Below are 22,223 nucleotides of genomic sequence, written 5' to 3' on the forward strand. Positions count from 1 at the left end.
TTGGTTTTCTTATTAGTGATTAATTCTTGGCCGCATTTAATCCTTCAAATATCATCTTAAGCAATAATAAATCATTCTGATCCATGTCCAATATAAGGGAAGGTCGTTAATCCATAATGATATGATTTTTCTTGATCAAACGATGGTGGAAATGTAAAATGGCAGGTAATATTTTATGTTTAATATAAGGGGGAAAAAATGAAATGGGAAAAAAGAGAAGAAGAGAGAACATCTTACAAGAGAGAATAAAGGTGGACTAATATAATAAGCGAGAGAGAATCTTTCTCTGGATGCACTAGATATAGAAAGATACACTTGTACAGCAGTTATAGATATTGGTGGCTTCTTCTATGTTAAAAACCATCTCTCTCTCTCTCTCTCTCTCTCTCTCTCAACCTCGTTCTCTGAAAACAAAAGATTTTCCATCTCTTCTTCTTGTACTCGATTCTGATCGTAGAACAGATATAGAGAGACTTAGAGGGGCGATGTTTTAATTCAGTTAATATATTAAGAGGTAGAAGGAAAGTAGAAAGATAAACAAATAGTACGAAAAGCTTAAGAGCCTGACATGGAGTTTGACCTCATAAGAGGGGGTGAGAGAAAGAGAAAGAGAAAGAGAAAGAGTGGTGGGGATGTTGGGAGGCACGGCTTCCAATGAGCATCGCACACCACCACCCTCTAAACCTTCTCTCTTTACTTTTTCTTTTTAACCAAAAGAGAAGGGGGATAAGAAAAGAATTAGCAGCTAATTAATTGGGTCAAAGTGAGAGGGAGAAAAAAAGAAGAGTAAAGGAGGCAAAGGAGAAGACCGGAAGAGAGCAACGGATCGGATCAGCATCGGCATCTCGGCTGTTATGGCTTTTCCCTCCTTTTGATGCTCTTCCTTCCTTTACTTTTCCCCACTTCCAATACTCCAATGCACAAGCCAAGGGGGAGGGAGAGGAGGGGAGAGAGGAACCTGTAGGGTCTCACTGCAAAAGCTTAAGCTCAGGACAAGTAAATACTGGAAAAGGAGAAAGCAACAGCACAGGAGAAAGAGAGCAAAGTGATGGTCCACACCCAAGAGGGGTAATTTAAATATAATTCACCCATTCTCCCATGCCTTTTGAATCAAAGTCTATCTCTGTACATGCCTTATTACATAACACCAACAGCTTTGAATATCCCTTCTTTGCTGATAACAAAAACTCTATTCCCTTCCTATCTTAAGTTAAGAGAAAAAAAAAAACAAAAAAAAGAAAAAGGGAAATGGTAAGAAACAAAGGAAATAAAAGAAAACAGAACCTTAAAAAAAAAAAAAAAGAAACAATTCTCCCTCACCAAATCAACATGTACAAATATTTTCCATGGCTGAGCTCCAAAATTCAGCCTCATCCACCAATGGTAGCAACTTCTGATTTGCCTCCTGTTGATCATTCTACACCCCCACCAAAGAGGTCTTGCAGCTGAGCTCTTGCTGAGAAAGCTGAGTAGGATAAAGCTCAGCCAACTGTCACCGGGCAGTCGCAGCTATCTGTTTCTTGTGCACACTCTTCTCAATTCCAAATTAATCTGCTTCCACAAAGATTCTGCTAATGAAATCTTGGAACCTTCTGGAGTAGAGCTTCGGGTCCACTGCGGAGATTGAATTGGGGTCAGCCTGCAAAGACTTGTAGGCGTGCTCCAGCTTCTTACTGATATCGTAGTCCTGAAGGATGTCAATTATCCCAAAGTAGAGGATCACATCATAGACTCCTCCAGTTTGGTTAGGTGATGAGAACCCTCTTCCGTTTAATGGATCAAAATCGCTCCTCCTTGATGCATACTCTGCCCTAGCTGGCATGTTTGCCCCCAATCGAATCAATGGTTTCCTGATTAAAATGCAGAGTTAAATAATGTTAAGACATTTATCAGACACCTTTGTAGATTGATAATGTTAGTTTGTATTAAAATATAAACAGCAATAATTATAGTGATATAATTAAGATGTCATATTCTCCTTTGTTTACACACAGCAAACAGCTAGGACCCCAGTGATGGTCGCCCATATTATGTTAGCCAAGAAGAGGGCAATGTAGCTGCATCATGATAACTACGATTTTTAATACAAATTGAAATGTGGGACCAATTGAGAAGAGAAGGCTGCTTCAAATTAGAGATACCTTTGTGGATCAATGACTTTTTTATGAGAATTGTCGGAGTAACAGCAAATTAGCAGAGATTTCAGATCTTAAAGCTATCATGGACATAACAGATTGTCTAATCAAAGTGCAGTGTCTGAATGAATGGAGTAAGCATATGGAAAGTCTTTTTATTCTAGAGCAGAAATGAAGCCAAATTGTGAGATTCTAGTGAAAAACTGTCTAAGAACTGAAAATTTTGTCATCCACATATCAATGTCATCATGCAGGGTTAGAATCTAACCGTAACAAGTCAAGATTGAAAAAAAGCAATTTATTACTTTCTCATGTGTCATGCCACAAAAGATCAGATCCACAAGCAACCGTTCACTAGAATGACATAGAAACAGACATACCTGCCATTAATGATCGGATCAATATCATGATTTGAAAAGTAAAACTCAGAGAATCCACATCCACCTTGAAATGATCCCCTCATGCCAGAAATTTCTGATCAAGAAATGTTGCTATGATTAGATCAAAATGGATTATCTTGTTGACTTGGTATACAGATAAACCCAGACAATAACAGTTTTCGACTTACTTGGAGAAGCACTAAAAGGAGACAGAGTCATCTTAGATGCAGAAATATTGTCACAAAAATGGACGCCCACCAAGAGACTGTAATCCATAATCCTCTCTGTTTCCAAGAATTCGCAATCCCTCTTAATTTGTCTGAAAGCAAATGGATATTTATTAATTACAACACAGAACTAGTGCATTTTATTTGACTTGTTTCAGAACTTAGAAGGTAAACTTACTCAAGAAGCTCTCTGTACCAACATCTTTGCAGACGAAATACAAAGTTGAGGTCCAGATCCTTAAGAGTGGTGGTCTCATCAATCTCCCCTTCAACCTTGTCAGTTGTTCGACCATGGGAGGAGCCTTTCAGATCAAAACGCCGATGGATTCGGTACTCTGAGCAAAACATGTTGCCCATTACGATGAACCGGACCTGGTTTTAGCAATAGAAAGCATCAGAAGACCAAAGGACTATGTAAATATCTATCACCTAAGATAGTACCATCAAAAATAACTAAATAGCAAGTAAACAAGGTCTGCTAAAAATTACATACCTTCTGCCCACCAATTGGTTTCACACAGTGAACACCATAGAACTTTGTCACTAGGGAGTTTGCATATTGACAGATATGCTGGTAGTAACTAGGCAACATTCTAATGAGTACCTGCACACAAAATATAAAAAGCAAATGAAGACAAACAAACAAACATATTCATGTATTTTGCACAGACAAATGCAGTTCCATAGAACTATGAATGACCATATTTAAGTTTGATCTGTAAGGTCTGTTTGCTAGTGTAAAAGGCAGGAAATCCCCCTAGTGTCTTAAACAAAAGCAACTCAAGGAATCAAATAGAGCCAATTACTAGATTTGAAACACACAGCACCCTTTCATTGGCAGAACAGATGCAGAAGGAGGCACTACGAAATAACCAAATCAAACAAGGAAAAGCTCAATATAGGAGGGCAATACCATAAAATCAGTCCATCAAAATTCATAACCAAAATTAACTATCCATCAGCTTCATGAAATTTTAATTAGAGTCATCTTGGTCAAATAACAAAAGGTCTGAAGAACAGATAAAGTCATTTAGTCAATGAATGAAAGCCAGCAAGAACTACAAAGACAGCAGCATGTGGATGATGAGAGGATATAAGTACTAAAAGAAATCAGTCAATTTACCTTTACTTCAGATTTCTTTACTGTCTTAATCATGAAACGGTCATCCTGGGTGAGATAGAAGAAACTTCCACTCTTTCCAGGTGATGATAACTCCCTCAAAGCATCATTTCCACAGATAGCCAGCATGTAATCCGCCGGATCCACTGAAAACAACTTCCTAAGATGCCTGAAAGCGAAGCCTCAAATCTGATTACTTTCACATTCAAATCGAACACTCTTGATTCAGCACCAATCAGATCGATCAATTTAATACCTGAACACCATCGGGCAGTAGTCCTTCCACCGGAACTCCACCGACTGATGCGGCGGAGTTAGCTTCGATCCCTCCGGTGGAAACCTCGTCCAGAACTTCTCCCTTGGGTCGAAGTCCGCCGGCACGAGCTCTCTCATCGGCATCGGAACCGGCTTTCCCACAGAGTACCTGAAACCAATACCAAACTATAACAAATGCACAACTGGAATTTTTTTCCCCAAAACAAGAATGCCTTGTTTTATAAAATTACCGGATACCCAATTGAAGGTTGAGCATAAGATCGTAGTTCTTGTGGCCCTTAAATATCGTTTGCCCCGGTTTCTTTGCCTCTGATGGCGGCGCGAACCAGCAGGGACTCCGCGGCCGCTGGGCCGTGCTGCTACGCTGGTAAAGCATCGACGCCTCGAGGGTATCGATGATATCACAAGTGATGTCCCCGGCCTCGCCATCCGACTCCCAGATGCAAATCCTTGGTAGATTCTTCTCGGCAGCGCTCCCCCTCGCCGCGTCCACCGATGACCGCTTCCTCGAATTGATCCATGTGAACACGGCGCCGCCTTTGGGGATTCCGTTCTCCCAGAGCCCCTCGTAACGGTTTCCGTTCGCCCAAATTAGGGTTCCACGACCGGAGATGACGCCGCCGCGCCACTCGCCGATGTACTGGTTGCCGTTGCGCCAGACGTACCGGCCCCGTCCTTCCTGCACGTTCCGGCGCCACGTTCCCTCGTAGTAGTCGCCATTGGCGTAGCGCTTGGCGCCGAATCCGTGCTTCCGGTCGGCGACCCACGCACCGCGGTACATACCGCCGTCGGGGCCGGTGAACGTGCCGAAACCCTCCATCCGACCGGATCGGAACTCGCCCTCGTAAGTCGCGCCAGACGGCCACGAGAACTTGCCCTTGCCCGCCGCCTTCCCGCGCCGCCACTCACCCTCGTACATGCACCCATCCGACCACACGTACTTCCCCGTCCCATGCGGGGCGCCGCATAGGAACCCTCCGCGGTAGACGTCCCCGTTCGCGAGGGACTTCTCCACCTCGCCCTCTTCTTCACCGGAGACGGCGATCGCCGGAGCTACTCTCCGATGGCCCCTTGCAGGAGCCGGGGAGGCCTCCCCGTCTGCGGGCCTGTCTTCGGCATCGTTGGCGAAGGCCAGGCGGCGCATTGCGATGAGGAGAATGCCCTAATCTCTCCGGAATGGGAATGGAGACGTCATTTAACTTTTAGGTCACAGATCTGGAATACAAACAGAGATCAGAGGTATAGATCAAGAGAAGGGTGTGAGTTGCTTTGAGCTGAGAAGCTTGCAGAGGAATGAGAGAGAGAGAGAGAGAGAGAGAGAGAGAGAAAGAAAGGGAGATAAAATTTATGGAGTAAGCTTCAGCAATGCTTGGTTTGATTTGGAATGACTAGATTGCCCTTGTTATTAAAGTAAACTCCATAGTGTGTCCTTGTTTAGGGATTTTGCTACATACATATCATGCTCTTCTGAGTTTGATGATACTTTGCATAGTTGCATATCCAATTTTCACGTCACTAACTCTCCGTATATTTATTTTATTACTTAGTATGTTTTTTAACTTTCAGGATCAGTAATTTATATGAAAATTTTAAATATAAATTGGACTTAATCAACAATTTTAAACACTTCCTCAATTAATCTAATTTTATATTTAAGTTTTGAAATGCACTCATTTCTTTTCCATCATTACCTCCGAATTACTTTTTGCAACTATATTTTTAAATCTATTAAAACTATTCTCTACTTTTGAAACATTTCGGACGTTTAAAATATAAGACAAGTAAAATGAACCAAAAAAAAAGAGGCATTTTTGATATAATTTTTTCTCATATTAAAATTAATTTATAGAGGAAAGTTGCACGTAGATTACTAGTACAAGGGACAAAAATTTAGAAACGCACTCTAAATTTTAGCGTAATCACGGGTATTAATTATATTTTATCTTTATATAATAAATAAATAATTTCTGAAGGGGTAGAATGCAACAAAACCGTCCTTGTTTATTCCAACCGTTTCCACCGGTGGGATCACCAAAACGGGACGGAGGAAAAGGAGGGTACGATTCCGAAAATACCCTTGACGCGTGTGGGCCCCACACTAAGCCAGTGGTGCTTTTGGTAATTTGGGCGATCATTACGTGGAAAGAAGGAAGCTTTAATCGGCGGCTCCATAACGGTGTTATAATACAAAACGAAGATTAGATTAGAAGACAGTATTACCGTTAATAAGTTTTGTTGGATTTGGTGGGAGGATACTGACTAGTATTATGGGGCTGGTGCCGGGTATTTAGGTTGGCATGATGATTAGTGGGTGCTTCGTGCATTTAAATATATATTTATATATACTTTCTTTAGTTGCTATTGATTTAAAATTGTTTGCTTAATATTAACTAACAGATAATAATATGCCATAACTTCTATAGAGAGTAGCCACGTACCCATGCTCATGATCTTTGATATATATATATATATATATATATATATATGTAGGCATATTCTGAAGTATTTTTGAGTGTTCACATAACACTGAGTCTTTGCTTTACAATGGGGAGAAGTCCGGATATTTTAGGCAATATATTTTGCACTTTGATGTCATCACCTCTCATGACTTGAGCATAATCTTATTTGGTCTGCGGCTAAGCATCAAACTCAATTGATTAATCGTATTTTTTAGTTTTAATTTTTTTAAGTATATTTAATTATATATAAAAGTGATAAAAATATGTTTTGTTAATGAACTAATTTAGTGTTCCTTAAATGAGTTCAAAATCTTATTTATAGTTATTTTATTTTCTTCTTTTTTTGTATAGATCAAGAGTCCTTAGACTATCGTAACAAACAGACTCAAATTATATGCATATAGATATTTAGTAAAAAATTACTAAATACTAATTCTAATGTTCATTGATAAATTGAGTCGTGAACTCTATCAAAGGTAGGGTTGTCAATATAAACGAGCGGCTCAATCTCGACTCAGCTCTAACTAAGTCGAGCCGAGCCTGAGTCGGGTTAGAATGCTCGAAAATGATTTCAAGCGAAGCTTGAGTTGGAGCCGACTTGCTTAACTCGATTTGATAGGCTCGATATAAAATGGATTTTTAATTCTCAAATCAAAACCATAGTTCCCAACTTTTCATCTCAACTCAGCAACTCTCTCAAGTCGTTTAAACCCTCGAATCCCTATCTCCTTAAATGAGCTCTCCCTCAATTGCCTTGTCCTTTTCCATCATGGCCTGCCTCCTCCTTCGGCAAGCCAGCTCCTCCTCCTCCTCCTTATCCTCAAGCTATCGCCCCATACTCATCTTCCTTCTCAAGCTACTACCTTGTCCTCCTCAAGCCGCCACCTCATTGTTGTCCTCCTCCTTTATCAAGTTGCCGCTTTGTCATTCTCCTCCATCAGCTTGGGCTTGATAATAGGCTCAATTCAGGCTTGAGCTCGGCTCAAGTTGAGTTAAGTCGAGCTTGAGTAAAATTATAAAGTTCGAAAGTAATTTCAGGCCAAGCCTGAGCCGAAGCCTGCTTAGCTTGTTTATACTCCTAATCAAAGGTTACAGCCTTATAGCGGTGATGTTATCTATTATTATTTACTTTAAGCAATTATGAAGCTACTATTTAAAAACATAGTTGCTTTGTACATTATGTTCTCATTTTCTTTAGGAATAAAGCTAATTCTAAATAAATGCTTCTCTTTGTTATTTTCAAATGAGATATTTATTTCATAAGAATTATTCTTATGTCAATTATATTTTAAAATAAAAGTATAATAATTACTTTTAATGTGATATAAAGTGAAAGAAAATATGAACTAAATATATTTTATTTTTTTTATAAAATTATCATGAACACTCTTTGATTTGATATAAATAAATTGATGAGATAGCTATCAAGAGTAAATTAGTAATTATGTTAGTATATAGTATATGATATAATTTTAATGAATAATATTTATATTTTAGAATAGAGTTATTATAATATTTAGCTGTTATTTTAAAATAAGGAGTTGTAATCCAGAGTAAGAAAAAAAAGTTAATCTTGAAGTGATTCGGGCATAATGACTCTAAAAAATAATAAAAATAGGAATTTTTACATAATTGCTGGTGAAAACGTATAAAGTAGCATAATTATCACTGCATTATCTAAAATATCATAATTAATAAAAAATATTGTACTATTTCAAACAATCTATTAGTTAAATCGAATTAACTACAATTAAAATTAGTATTAAATTAAAAAAAGACCAGTTTACCTTAGTATAAATTGTTTAAAATAATTAAAAAAAACTACCTAATATTTGAATTCAATATTATCGTACAAAGAAAAATATCTTTTTTAATCCAAGATTAAAAATTATTGATAAATATTTTACACTCTAACTTTAAAAAAGAACAATACTATATTTATTTACATACATCTGTTAAATTTTAACAACAATCTGATAAGAATTTGTTCAAAATCCTGTCTGCAGGGTTTACACGATCATGATCTTCCTTAGTGGGCCTCCCTCTTTGGCTGGTCGGTTTACATGTTCTGCTAGGAAGTACGCTAACTACTGGCTACTTAACAATGCAATGACCTTACTTTCAGAATTGAGGGGTTGTTTTTCTGAATAAATTTCTCTCATTCAATAAACTGATATGACTTTTATGTTCGAAGATCTATGATTATGTTAGGGGGATTCGGATTGGGGTCCGAACTGGATAGTGAGTTGGATAGTTCGGATCCAATCACACCCCAGCCGCCAAATTATCCGCCGTCAAATCTGTGAGCCTCCGTCTTCTTTTCCCCAAATGTTTTGATGCCTTGTTACAACGCAAGAATTTGGTTTCATCTTCAGATTTATTCACACATTTTGGCTCTGCAGCATAATTAGTTGAGCTCGTGAGTATATAACATTCTTTGAGCCATCGAATAATTAGGAGATTTAGAACAACCCGTGAATGCATATTCTATAAGGCTATAGGCTGATACATGACAATGCTTGATTTCATGTTAATTTATTTCCAAATTTACTGGTCAATGGTTGAGGGTTCTATAATTCTATGTGTTCCTTTTTATATTCGATGTTCTTTTCCTCTCAAAGTAATTGTTTTCGTTTTTTTTTCTTTTTGGTTGCTGCTAGGGTTTATCAGAAGCTCCCTTCAGTTTGCCCTTGGGATTTCCTGCTTTATGTATTCTACTGTTTGACATATGCTAGCTCTGAATGCTTATTGGGGATGAATGCTGCAACGTTGCTTCTTCTTTAGCATACTACTTGCCTCTGTTTTTCCTATTGGTTGATGTTTAAGTGGTGCAGAAGAAGATATTGTCATGACTGTTTTGGTCTTTTGAAAGAAGTATGAAGAAGATAGATTGCAACTCATATGTCTTATATTTTGTTTCCAGGCAAATTCGCTCGATGCCAACATATGAAAAAGAGGGATTTTGTCAATTCTTTTGGAGTTTTCGCATCTTCAATTTGTTCTTTAACTGACCCCATTTTTTTCCTAGTAAAAGTTAGGAGATAATCATGATGATGCAAGAGGATAATTAGTCATGATGTCAAAATGGCTTGTTTGATAACAATGTAAGCATATCATTGTTCTATTAAGCACAACTATGAATCAATAACTCATGGAAAATAAGATCTTTTCTTCCTATTGTCCCAAATTGTTGGCCTTAGCAAAACCAAACAATAGAAGGACTTAACAGAAAAGCTTCATAGCTAGTTGACAAGTAGACATCGATTAGTAGTCCTAAAGCAGTATTTGCCACTTGTACATAAATGAAATTGCTTACGAATGTTTTGTGCAACATTTTGTAACGGTCTTTACTGCTGTCATGTTGTAAAACATTTTCAGTGGCTGTCCCTTGTAATTTTCTAGTATTTCCATGCTCTTTTACTGTACGATGATGTACAGCATATTAATTTAGTTTTAATTTTAATCATTTCATATTTTGATTCTATTGGTTCTATTGTCTTAGTCTTCGTCTGTGTGTGTGTGTGTGTGTCACTCACTTCTTCTGTTTGTTGGTAAAAGCTATTGCTAGATTTTATTCTCAGTTCATTAATCCTACTATGGCAAAGCCTTGCTAATGGAGAGGGAGATGCTTCTCCCATGTGTTTAAAGAACTTATTAAATCTCAGGTTTGGTTCAAGCGACACTTTAGAAATTAATGTAACACTAGGTATCATGTCCAAAAATTTCAATAATTTTGATGACTTCGAAAGTAGAGAGTTCATAAATTGATCATACTTATTTTCGCAAGTCATATTTCCTTTACCTCCAGAAGTTCTGATCTATGGTGAAAAGCATTTTATTTCCTGAACTTTATATGATGACAAACATATGATGTGAGCTGCTGATTCAGTCTCATCGGGTTAGATTGCGGAAATATGCAACCTTGTACTTCTGTGCATTCTTAACTTCCCTGTAAGATCCATATGGAGAAATGAAGGTATAAAATTCTTACTGCAGTCATGTTAGACCTTTTGTCTCGTTAAATAGTCATACAATTTGCTCTGTCAGCATTCTGCTAGATGGGTGAGAGAGAGTGAAAAGATAGTCATATAATGCTCTGTTGTCTCTATAATTATTAGAAGAATAGAGTTAGCCTCTGCAAAGCATGTAGGAGTTATACATCATTCTAATAGAGGTTCCATTCTGACATATTTTAGCTTCCATAGCTAGCATTATCTGTTTACCTTTATGCTTGTTATTATTGATTCTGAGGACCATTTGAATAATCTGCTACACACTGTTCTAATATGACCATAGTTCAAACAGTTTCTTAGGATAACAACAATAAGAAAGAAACAATAACTGTGAACAGTAGATTTTTGAAGTTGGATTTCTATTCCACTCTATATAGATTATTGAATTCTCCTAGCCTAGTCCCTGTTCTGAATCAATTCTCCTAGCCTAGTCCCTGTTCTGAATCATTCTTAGTTCCACATTTTGCTTATTCCTTTTTTTTTTTCCAGTTTACTAGCTTGTCTGTAGATTATACTGATGCATTCAGTATTATGTACAACGAATAGTGTTTGAAACAATGTAATATAATTTCACATGTTGTCCCTTATTATCTGTTTGTTTTGTAGCAAGATAGCGTACCAACCCAATGGGGATCAACCTATATTACCTTAATCCAGAAGAAGGTATGATTCTAAGTGCTAATGATCTCTGGCCTATTTCTTTGTGTAATTCTTGTTATAAAGTCATAGCTGAAATTCTTATAAACAGTGATTCTACCTACTATAAAGATTACTAGACTTTGCATGGAGAAGGCCAAATGATTCTACCAAACATAAGGATTATCACTCTTCCCTAACTTTGCCTTCCTTATGAATGGTTCGCCATAAGAAGGGTGTCAACTAGGCAGGGAGACCACCTTTCAGGCTTTCACCTTATTGGTATGATGCTCCAAGATGCTATCTGCTGTATTTAGTAGTAAGGTCGAAGTGATGGGCTTTCCCTCTTGGTTACAATTTAGGCCCTGGGAGCAGAGGTATTATCTCAGATAGCATGCTTGGGACATATTTCTAAGGTTCATATCCTGTTGATTCTGAGTTCCGACACTGTCTGATTACACTGGAAGGAAAGGAACAAAGATGCGCTTAGTGGTAACAAAACTATTGCTATCATCGTAACCAGGGAACTTGTTAGCTATGCATTATATTATACCAAAGAGGCTTTGTGTAGCAGTGTCTCAAAGTACCCTAATGCTGAAACCGTGCAGATCATAGCAGGAGGGGATAAGATCACTCTAACAGTTCCTTTTTCCTCACAAAGGGGGTCGCAGTGACCAGGCCCGGGCGACTGTTTACCAAAAACACAGGTCTCCGCAAAGTCGTAAGACCATGTATGGGGGCTGACGCCTGCCCAGTGCCGGAAGGTCAAGGAAGTTGGTGACTGATGACAGGGTAGCCGGCGACCGAAGCCCCGGTGAACGGCGGCCGTAACTATAACGGTCCTAAGGTAGCGAAATTCCTTCTGCCTTTTTACTCTCTCCTGCTCGTACATTAACTATATAGGTACAAATGGAATGGAAATGAATTGATAAAACATTCCTGGAAAAAAATTATGTCACTTATACTTAATTCTGTCACTTATACTTATGGAGTCTTGTATAGATATAGAATATCAAAATAGCATATAAAAATTGATTCAATTTCTACCTATTATTATGATATTACGATCAGATTGAGTAGGTAGCGGATGAGTCCATCAGTTCCATCCTTCTTCTCGTCAAGGTGCTGAGCTTAATAGGATGGTAATTACAGCCTAATTGGCACTTGTCTGTCTATTCTGAGGATTCAACAACAAATAAAACATTCAATTAGAATGTGGAAAATGGACTAACAGAGAGTTTCTTATTTTGGGAAAGTGGGTCAATAAGCTTGATGAAAATTTGGATGGAGAAAAGGGACCATACAAACATGTCTATTCCGAACTATATGTCATAGCTGTAGGATCCTTTTGTAGTTTTTTTTTCTAATCATCTCTATCTTGTGTAAGATTTGTGAATCAGGAAGCTAAGCTGCCCTAGAAGATTAGAAAGATGAGAATTATAAAACTATATATTGCATATCAGCAACATAACTGCAATGCCATCTTGTGTTAGATTTGTCTAAACAGTGTGACCTTTGTGTACCTGAACTGCCCTAGAAAAGAGTCTCAAGTCTATTATTCTGTTTAGACATGATTTACTCGATGAGCCACTTTCTAACAGCTTAATCCCATCTTTATATTCATGTGACATATTATCTAAAACCTTGAGCTTTCCAAGAGATGTCGAGTTCAAACCTCTTCTATATCCTCAAAGCCCATATTTCTATTCACGTGCCATGTGGAGCACCGGGACATGTTTATTTTAATGTGCTTTACAGGAGGCAGTTGAGAAGTGCGCAGGTATGATATCTACGAAGCACATTTTCTAATTCACAGTACCGACAATCAAAGATTCCTCTTTCACTTCTACCAAATTACACTTTAGGCTGATGAAAGCCAATTTCAGTTTCAATGTATATAGTTAAATCAAAGATCCTCTATTTTGTTCCAACGTCATTTCAGACGGAGTGCCCGACAACATGAAGCAACTTGACATTTACAACTTTTGTTAGTCCAAAAGAACTCGCATCTGGACAGCATTGAAGAAGAAAAAAAGTTAATGGTAGCATCAGGAGTATCTGCTCAAGGATCTCCTCAAAGACTTTGTACCTGGTGATAGAAGAAAATAGAAGAGAAAGTAATGAAAATTTTAGACCAGAATAGAGGAGAAAGTTATAGAAAGGGAGAGAAAAAATAGCCTCTAAGGGATAGTTTTTCTTTCTTTCTCTCACTTTTCTCCTGTATTCAAACAAGAGGAGAGAAAATTCTCTTTTTCTATCTTTTACCTTTTTCTCTCAGTCTCCTGGTGGAGGTGGGAGGTTGGTCATATTTAGAGCGACAACGAATGAGAGTTAGTTTGTGGGAGGCCATAAAGCAAGAGTAAAGACTTGTTGGTGAATCCCTATCAATTTTAGTGTTTGTTGGGTATCCATTTAGTTGTATAAATGTTGTAGTGCTGCAGGCTAATGAAGGTGGCTTGTAGAGTGGAGCCACTGGTGGTGACTTCATGAAGCCTCCCTACTTTAAATGTATTGGCACATTTTTTGCATTCTATGATGTTGAATGACATATTTATAACTCAATTTAATGGATAATGATGATGTGCGACTGTGGAGTTAACTCTTGAAATTGATGTAACTCACATACCTAAATAATTATGGTAGGTGGACCAGATTCTGGAGACAAGTGGTGTTTCAGTGAGAATAACATGTAGTCATCAGTATATCTAGTAGTTGTTAAGATTTCCAAGTTGGATTACTTTCTTTAGCGCATGTAATTGTTTTCTATTTTCGAGAGTTTTGATCATGTTTATACTTTATTTTGAACAGCGAATTTGTCCTCGCCAATTTTATCTTCTTTCTTGTATTTACTTTTAATTATTCGCGGTTGATTTTGATTCGATTACTTAGAACAAGGTGACAGATCTTGTTTGATTATCAAAAATATTATGTACATGGGAGACCTAGAGATCATTGCTACAATTGTTGAAGTAGTAATTTGCTTGGAATTAACATCAGAGAATTTGTTAGTAACCAACAAGAATGATCCAACTGGAAAGAGGATAGCAAAAAAAAAAAAAAAAAAAAAGGTAAAAGAGAGAATAATTGGGACTATTTCAAGTGACATCGCAAGTAGAGGAGCAAGGGAAACAATTACTGTTAGCTGTTAGGTCCTTCTTCCCGGGACCAGAGAGTCTTAAAAGTAGAACCGACCACACTTTAGATTTGAGATCACATTAGATCTAAGATTAGATACACTTGGTCATAGCCCGTACTGGTCCATCAACTAGCTAGATCTCCCTTTCCTTTTCCTTTCTTTCTTTCTTCCTTGTTGCTCTCATCAACCATGTGTGATATGTCGCCCTTTTCCTTCTCCTTCCAAGCTAAGGATGCACAAAATTTGTCGAAAAATTTCAGGTGATCTGACGCGCAATCTTGCGAAGATAGCCCTAATCCGCACCTTTAGCGTATTCGGGTCCTGTCCGATCCGTGTCGGTCGGCCGAATCTATTTAGTGTGTACTATCCAATTGGGAGGCAATACTAAGTCCTCCTGTAGCCTAAAGTTTGGGACCTCCTTCGTTTGAGTTCTGCAGCCTTTTTGGGACCGTAATTAACTTGATTGTTCCCATACTTGCTATGTAGCAGCTAATGGCATCTCTCTCTCTCTCTCTTTTTTTTTTACTAGCAGCTTGCTTCGTTGATTCAGTAGCTTTTACTCTTTTCTTTTACAAGGTATTCTCAAATCATAGAATATACGTATTAATTAGAGAGATCCTTGTGTACCTGTGATACTAGATCTAGTGATCATATACAATTGCCTGGTGAATTAAGATCCAGTTTTGAGGGTAAACTATATATGAGCTCATGATCTTCTTCTTATTTACAATTCATTCAGTATCCCGTTACGTAGCGTGTTTCTCCCTGTAATTAATCATCCATTAAAACCTTCATGAATGGATCGATCATCCTCTTTCCTTTCCATCTTTTATTTAGTTTTAATATTTTTTTTTTGGGTCTTCCTTTCTCTCTTGGTCCATGCACGGCTGAGAGAGACTCGCAGAGCATCTGGCCAAAAGGGGGAAATAGCGACCAATGTCCCTTTTAGAAAGGTTTGTGGGACTAATCCAAAGGACGACGACGACCACAGCAATAGAATGTGCCACCCCCTCCCTCTTCCTCTCCCTCTCCCTCTCCCACCTTGCCTTTGCTTACTTAGGCATCATCCCGAGCATTTATACCAACTTATCCATTTAAACCATCGAATCCTTCTCCAAGCTCGGGCGGTCGGGCGGGCGGGGAATCTCCCACTCCCGCCGTAGGATCGAGGATTCCCCCCTCTCCTCGATCTCTTCGTGGCGTCATGCGACGTGGCCATGTCATCCTCGGCCACGTAGCTGTTAACGTACCCGTCCATCCATCTACATGCATGCACAGTGGTGGGAGGAGGAGGAGGAGGGCATATCTGAATAGAAAGGAAGACAAGGAGTGGTAGCGTAGGATATATGTATATAAAATTGAAAGGAAAAGAGAGCAGAAAGACGGAAAGGAATGGAATCTGGGGCTTTGCCTTTCCTCCCTCTTCTCTCCTCCCTCCTCCCTCCTCCTTCCTCCTCGCCTTTAGAGGCTTGGAGACAGCTTACAACAGCGAGCCAATCGATTTGAGAGAGAGAGAGAGAGAGAGAGAGAGAGAGAGAGAGAGAGAGAGAGAAGGACAGAGAATAAAATAATTTAAAAATATGGAGGAGAGACAGAAGCTTAGTAGGTGTGCAAAAAGTAGCTAGAGACAGAGAGGGGACAGAGGATATTTGTGGTGGGATGGCGTCAGTGGGCATCGCAGCCAAGTAATTGGTGCAAGTTCCCAAGAATATGTTTTGGGATATTATTTGTGATATGAATCTGTTAATAACCACAAAAAGAGAAATTCTCATTTTTATTATGGCATAAGCATAAATTTATTCTAATACAGTAAAATATATTCTAGTACAATAATTAAATAATAATTTATCTTAATATTAGTTACATAATATTTATTTATCTCTATACTACTCTTTCATCTAACACTTCATAAAATATCACTTTAATAAACTTTTATTTTAATCATTTTCTCCTTTTTCTCCATTCTAAGTGTTTCTCTCCACTCTTTAAGCATTTTGATCATTTAACACTTATCATATTGTATTAAATATAATTATTATATTACTATACACTAATTACAATCATATATCATAATAATGTATACATTATTTTATGCTAGTTAAGAAATTAATATAGCTAAATTAGTTTAGAAGCTATTCCTCAATCAAACGCCATCTTAGAAGATTATCTATATTAAAGACACGATATATACCATTGATATGTTACTTAATAAAAGTTAATAGTTTTGAGTTAATCTGGTTAATCTAATATGATATTAGTGTTATTTTTTTCATCAAAATGTTGTGAATTGAAAACACAATAGCTTATGTTTATTTCTTAATTGTTATTTTTTGAATCAATTGATTATTTAACAAGTTATAGATAAGAGTATTCTAGTAGAGCACACTTATCAAATATAGGATAGGATCGGAGAATTACAGACCTGCACTTAAAAGATAAGAGAGAGCTCAAGACCTTTATTGTATGTAGGCGTTATTTTTTTGTTTTCTAGAGCTAATAATATAATTTCATGAATTACAATATAAGAGATCGAGTAATACATGCATCAATTAATGCTCTAAAAAAGTAAGCAGCTTTAGGGGAGGAGAATAATTAAGCAAAGAGGAGGGCATAAAGCTAAGTGGCTGACAGGAGGAGGGAAAAATAGACAATATTATTATAAAAGGTGGAAAGCAAAGATATGGTGGAGGCATCGGTGGTGGGAGGGCCCCTGGATGGCGATAAAGGGAATTCTCGCAAGTGAGTGTGGAGTTGGGGCTACAACTGATCAAATTTATTCAAAAATTAAAAGAAAAATAAAAATTCTCTCTCTCCTCTCTCCTCTCTCCTCTCCTACAAATAGCCACCCATTGGCCTTCCTCACTAGTCATCACTACCCAATTCACATCTCAATTGTTGTAGAAACCCAAATCCATTTACAAGGTGAGCAGGAGATAGGAGAGAACCAAAGTTGATACATCAGCTTACTTCTCTCTCTACCTCTCTGTCTCTACCCCTCCGAGCTCTCGAGCTCTCTCTCTCTCTCTCTCTCTCTCACACACACACACACAATTAGTATTTGTTTGGAAGGAAAGATGTCGGTGGCTGTGTGCAGGAGTTCAGCCGCGCCGTTCCAATTGCCCAACTGGCTGGCTCCACCTGAGGAACGCAAGCCGGCTGATACCCCGGCGATCCACGACGAGGACGATGACGAACGGCCTGGGCAATTTGACATATGGAGTTCGATCCAATCACAGAATGCGGCGAAGGCGCCGCCGGTGCCCGACGTCCCGCTGCAGCCTTACGTCCACCCACTCCTCCGGCGGTCTTCGAGCCTCCTGAGCCAGAAGAGTCTCGAGATCTGCACCGAGAGCCTCGGCTCCGAGACGGGGTCGGATGACTTCTCCGACGACATGAGCTACTGCTTGCCCGAGAAGGTGGCGGTCGAGACCGAGGTGGTGACGATCGGGGCGGTGCCTTGCTATCGGGAGGTCCGGCAGGATAGGAAGGAGCTGGTGGCGGTGAACTACCACTGCTCGGCGAGCAGGCGGTCGCCGCAGAGGTCGTTCCCCCCGCCGCTCCCGTCCATCTCCCGGCGCGACGGGCCGTGCTTCCAGATGAGGCCGCACCGTCGCGACGGCCGCCTCGTCGTCGAGGCGATCTCCGTCCCTTCGCATAATTACCTCCACGCCCGCCGCCAGGACGGCCGCCTCTGCCTCTCCTTTGTCGACGCCACCGCCCGCGAGCCAACAGCGGAATCGGACGCAAATGAATCTCCTGCGATTGTTGAGAAACAAGCAAGCCATGAGGATAGTCAAAAATTGCCACAAGAGGAAGAAGTAGAGGTAGAAGCAGAGGAAGAGGAAGTGGGGGAGGAGGAAGAGGAGGAGGAGGAGGAGGAGGAGGAGGAAATGGAGGAAGAGGAAGAAGAAGAAGTGGAAGTTGTAGACAGGGGAACTATAGTAGAAGTGAAGGTGAGCACCCAGCCCCAGCAGCAGAGCGGCGCCGCGGCGGCGGCGAAGGTGCACCGGTCGTCGCTCGTGATCAACAAGTTCGTTGGCGGCACTCCGCTCATCGGCCAAGCAGCGTGGGCCCCCAAACGCACGGCGTCCTCGACAACCACGGCGGCCGCTGCGGCGGTGGCGGCCTCAGCCCTCAGCGCGACCGGGTTAGTGTTCGACGGGCAGAGCACGGCTGCGGCGGCCGCGACGGAGAACAAACTGCTGTTCACGGCCAAACGGCGGGACAAGGAGGAGCTGCTCCACCACATGCAGCGGTGCAGCCAGCTGCGCCGACCACTATTCATATGGGAGCCCTGTTGCATTGCCACCTCATCCTGAGAGCTTAATCAGTAGTAACTATTTTTAGTAGTTATTATTTATAAGTCCTGGCCGACCCTATCAATCATTTGATGTCAAATCCATGCAGATACTATTAGCTACTAAATTATTGTGACTTATGTCACCCAATAAGTAATCCTCCTTCCGTCTTGTATCCCTTAAGCCTTTGCTGTAGCTGCTGCTGCTGGCCTTTTTGATAACACATCGCTGCATGTGTTGTTCTTTTGACCATCTAGTGTCACACTTCCAATCAGTGGCTGCTGCTTCTTCTTCTTCTTCTTCTTCTTCTTCTTCTTCTTCTTCTTCTTCTGTTTTTTTAATATTGATGTCCAATATTATTGTTATCTATGTGATTGTTGGATTATATATATATCAAATCCTCTCTCTCTTTTTTTCTAATATATGGCCAACTTCTAGCTTATTGCAATTTACATGCATCCATGACTGTGTTTGGGACCCAAACTACAAATGTATCACAAGTTTTGAAGAGATTATGTGCGGCACTCTAATCTGGTATGAGCTCATAATTTGGCCTGTAGTACATGAATAACAGCAGACTGGAATAAATATCGAACCATGAACAATCTGGCTCGATAAGGTTGTGCGTCAGTCAATCAATGCTCAAAGTAGCTACTCATGCAAGTAAAGGGTGTGGATCGATCCGTCCATCGATGTGTCATCCTTTGGATCAGAAGCAAACCACCCCCCACAAGTGGGTCAATCATTGGCCGTCCCTGCACCGCTACAACACGCATAAATTGCATCTGCCCCATTTCTAACATTTTCACCTCCCTATTTTTTATTCATTCCGCTAACAATACCTCAACGTTTCTTATTCTTCTTCTTCTTTATTCCGTTGTCAATTTATGTCAATTCTCTTGAGTTTATCCAATCGCATATAATTATAGGAATGGCTGCATGAATATGCAAGTTTCCTACGTGCATGATGGTGTCAATTAAAGCATTAACAAATTTTTTTTAAATTTATAATAAAATGAACTCGCTCGCAAAAGCAGCATCGGATTTGGAAAATCCATTTACAAAATAAGAAAGAAAAAGAAGTGGTTTCTTGTAAGTTAAATTCACTATACAAACACCACTTCTTTCGGAATGGCATATGTAATAGTTTATGCATACTTTAAATAGTGGGAATTATAGGTCAATGGGTATTGAATCCTTATGCAATCAGATAAAAGCCCTTGGACTTCTCAGTTAGTGCTTATTGATTTGGAGGTCCTATCTTTTTGGGTTGGGTGGAGTTTGTTTCCTTTTACTCTTACGTCAATGGTCGTCAATGAAGTACTTATAACATGGACCGATTCATTAATTGCATTACCAAAGGGGAAAAGAGAGAGCAATAAGCTGCATGCATCCTCCAAGTCAAGGGAATATGTAAATGAATGACAGAGATTGCATGGCAAATAAGGAAGTTTGCGTAGGAACTAAGGCATTGCTTTCCATTGGCATGCATGCTTAGCAAGACAGCAGCAGAACAATGATGCTGACCTACTTATAATACTAGATTCTTAGAAGCAAGAATGGGTAAGTGCGAATCTCTTGGCTTTCATTTAGTGCAGCTAGCCCACCCATTAGCATGCAATAGTAGTAGTAGTAATAATAATAATAATAATAATAATAATAATAATAATAATAATAATAATAATAATAGGGTTGAGACAAGGCCAAGACAAGCACAAAGGCAAAGAGCAAAAGTAAAGGTAATTAAAGACAAAGGCCAAGGAGGATCCATCAAGAGTGGAAAAAGTCCTCCCCTCTAAACTAGGAAAAAGAAAAGAAAAGAAGAAGCTAGACCTGACCACTTACCACAGTTATTGGGTCCCCTACGCAATATGTAATAAGAGAATATCCGCGAATATTGTTCTTTAAAAAAGTGGTGGCCAAGATCATGCATACGTGGATTTTTCTTTAAAACTTTTAGATTAAAAGGTTGTTTTTTCTAGAGGTCATGAATTTAAACCTTACCTATTTGTATCTAATTGATTGTTGCATGGCATATTTAAAAACAAAAAGAAAGGAAATAGAAGAATATTAAAACTTTCATATGTATATAAATATACTCAAATCTACTAAAGATTCTTTTAAATCTAACACGTCCAAGTTATAGTAAACTTCCTACAAATTGGATTGCATGTAATCCACCCAACTTAGCACTTACCAATATACAATACAATCACCACTACTAGGCTTTCATAATCTTTTCAAAAAAAAAAAACCTAGGCTTTCATAATGGTAGATAACAACTTTGCCCCCCCTCTCCTCTTCAAGCCCTTATTCCTCCACCTGTTTGATTAAATAAACAAGGCACATAGAGGAAAAGTTTGACCTATAAAGAGGTGAATTAATGGAAGTGGACCTAGCTGCCTAAGCTTGTGGGTGTGGTGAGGGGGAGGATCTCTTGGCTGTGGCTGGTCTGCACCATGCCATGGGGAGTACTGTGAAGCTAGCAAAATTAAGGCCACCATCATCCATTTATGTGGGGTTTGTGAAGCTTAGTAAGATGTAGATGGATCGAGGGGGATTGGGACATGTACCGCATTGTGTTTGATCTGGTCATCATCATCAATGGCTGCATGTACTTCTCAGCCACCAAAACACCACAATTATAAATACACCACTAGAGAGCCACCACCGTCCCAAATACTTTAAATCAGTTTAAATTTAGTATAATAATGTTAAAATAATAGGAAGGGTGATATATTTTAAAAATTAGCATCTATTACCGATATCAAACGTTTTATTAGGGGTCTAATCCTAATCAGTAAGCCAATTGGCAGCTTAATTAGTCTCCCTAAATATGTGTTTAGTTTTATAATTATAAAATTTGTGAGTTAGAATATTGACGGCACAAGATGCCTTTCTAACTCCTTTGACCATGTCGACCAATAATAGCTAATCCAACTTGATTCATACATCAATGATGCTTTTATTAGAGCTAAAGAGAAGAGCCTTCTTTATCACCACTGCTTTCGATATGAGAACAGAGTTATAATAACCACAGTGAACCTTTGCAAGATAAGGGATCCCATTTGCATGTCAACTACAAAGCCTACTCATCCAACTTCACCCCGGATCATGGAAATATCGTCTGTATTCACCTTAAAACACCCAGGTGGTTTGGTGATTTCCAAAGAATGAGTTGATTAGAGGAGCTGAGATTTGTATGGCTGATAAGGTTCATAAAATATTTATTTGTGAGGTTCAAAGAGCAGGTTGACACCTCTCTAAGTATTTCCTTTCACCCCTCAAGCAGAGGCTATTTCTAAACTTCCACAATAGGAACAATCTTATTCTATTATAGTAATTAATTAATAACTTCACTTCTTTTAGTATACTGATAAATCATTCTCTTATCTTATTCCATACTTTTTAGAAATAATTTAATAATAACTCACAATTATTATATTGTACGTAGATTATACATCATCTCAGCTATAGTCGAGAGTTCTTCTCTCTTCTCTTAAAGAGCAATCATGTCATATAAATATATTATGATATTAGTAT

The 22,223-nt window shown here is 39.0% G+C and overlaps 2 protein-coding genes across 4 annotated transcripts; one reads left to right on the forward strand and one right to left on the reverse strand.

The window, feature by feature from the left end:
• Positions 1 to 344: 344 nt before the first annotated feature.
• Positions 345 to 5,453, reverse strand: LOC140774932 (phosphatidylinositol 4-phosphate 5-kinase 1-like). 3 transcript variants are annotated; one of them, XR_012106668.1, is made up of 9 exons: positions 4,369 to 5,453; positions 4,119 to 4,286; positions 3,866 to 4,031; positions 3,236 to 3,346; positions 2,921 to 3,114; positions 2,704 to 2,834; positions 2,516 to 2,609; positions 1,321 to 1,850; positions 345 to 1,200 (listed from the first exon to the last, which is right to left on the reverse strand). XR_012106668.1 is itself a non-coding variant. In XM_073118121.1 (8 exons), exons 1-8 carry the CDS (start codon positions 5,280 to 5,282, stop codon positions 1,547 to 1,549), a joined length of 2,082 nt encoding a protein of 693 aa, XP_072974222.1. In that variant the 5' UTR covers positions 5,283 to 5,453; the 3' UTR covers positions 345 to 1,546. The 3 variants fall into 3 exon arrangements, 1 of the variants encoding a protein (XP_072974222.1); XR_012106667.1 differs by having other exon boundaries at positions 345 to 1,204; XM_073118121.1 differs by having other exon boundaries at positions 345 to 1,850.
• An 11,767-nt stretch (positions 5,454 to 17,220) lies between these two features.
• LOC140773642 (uncharacterized) lies at positions 17,221 to 19,078 on the forward strand. The gene has a single exon (XM_073116306.1). The coding sequence runs from the start codon at positions 17,457 to 17,459 to the stop codon at positions 18,699 to 18,701; it is 1,245 nt and encodes a 414-aa protein (XP_072972407.1). The 5' UTR covers positions 17,221 to 17,456; the 3' UTR covers positions 18,702 to 19,078.
• The last annotated feature ends 3,145 nt before the right edge of the window (positions 19,079 to 22,223 follow it).

The sequence above is a fragment of the Typha angustifolia genome, chromosome 13 (genome assembly GCF_048772165.1).
Source record: "Typha angustifolia cultivar Huaian chromosome 13, ASM4877216v1, whole genome shotgun sequence".
NCBI classification, from domain to species: Eukaryota; Viridiplantae; Streptophyta; class Magnoliopsida; order Poales; family Typhaceae; genus Typha; species Typha angustifolia.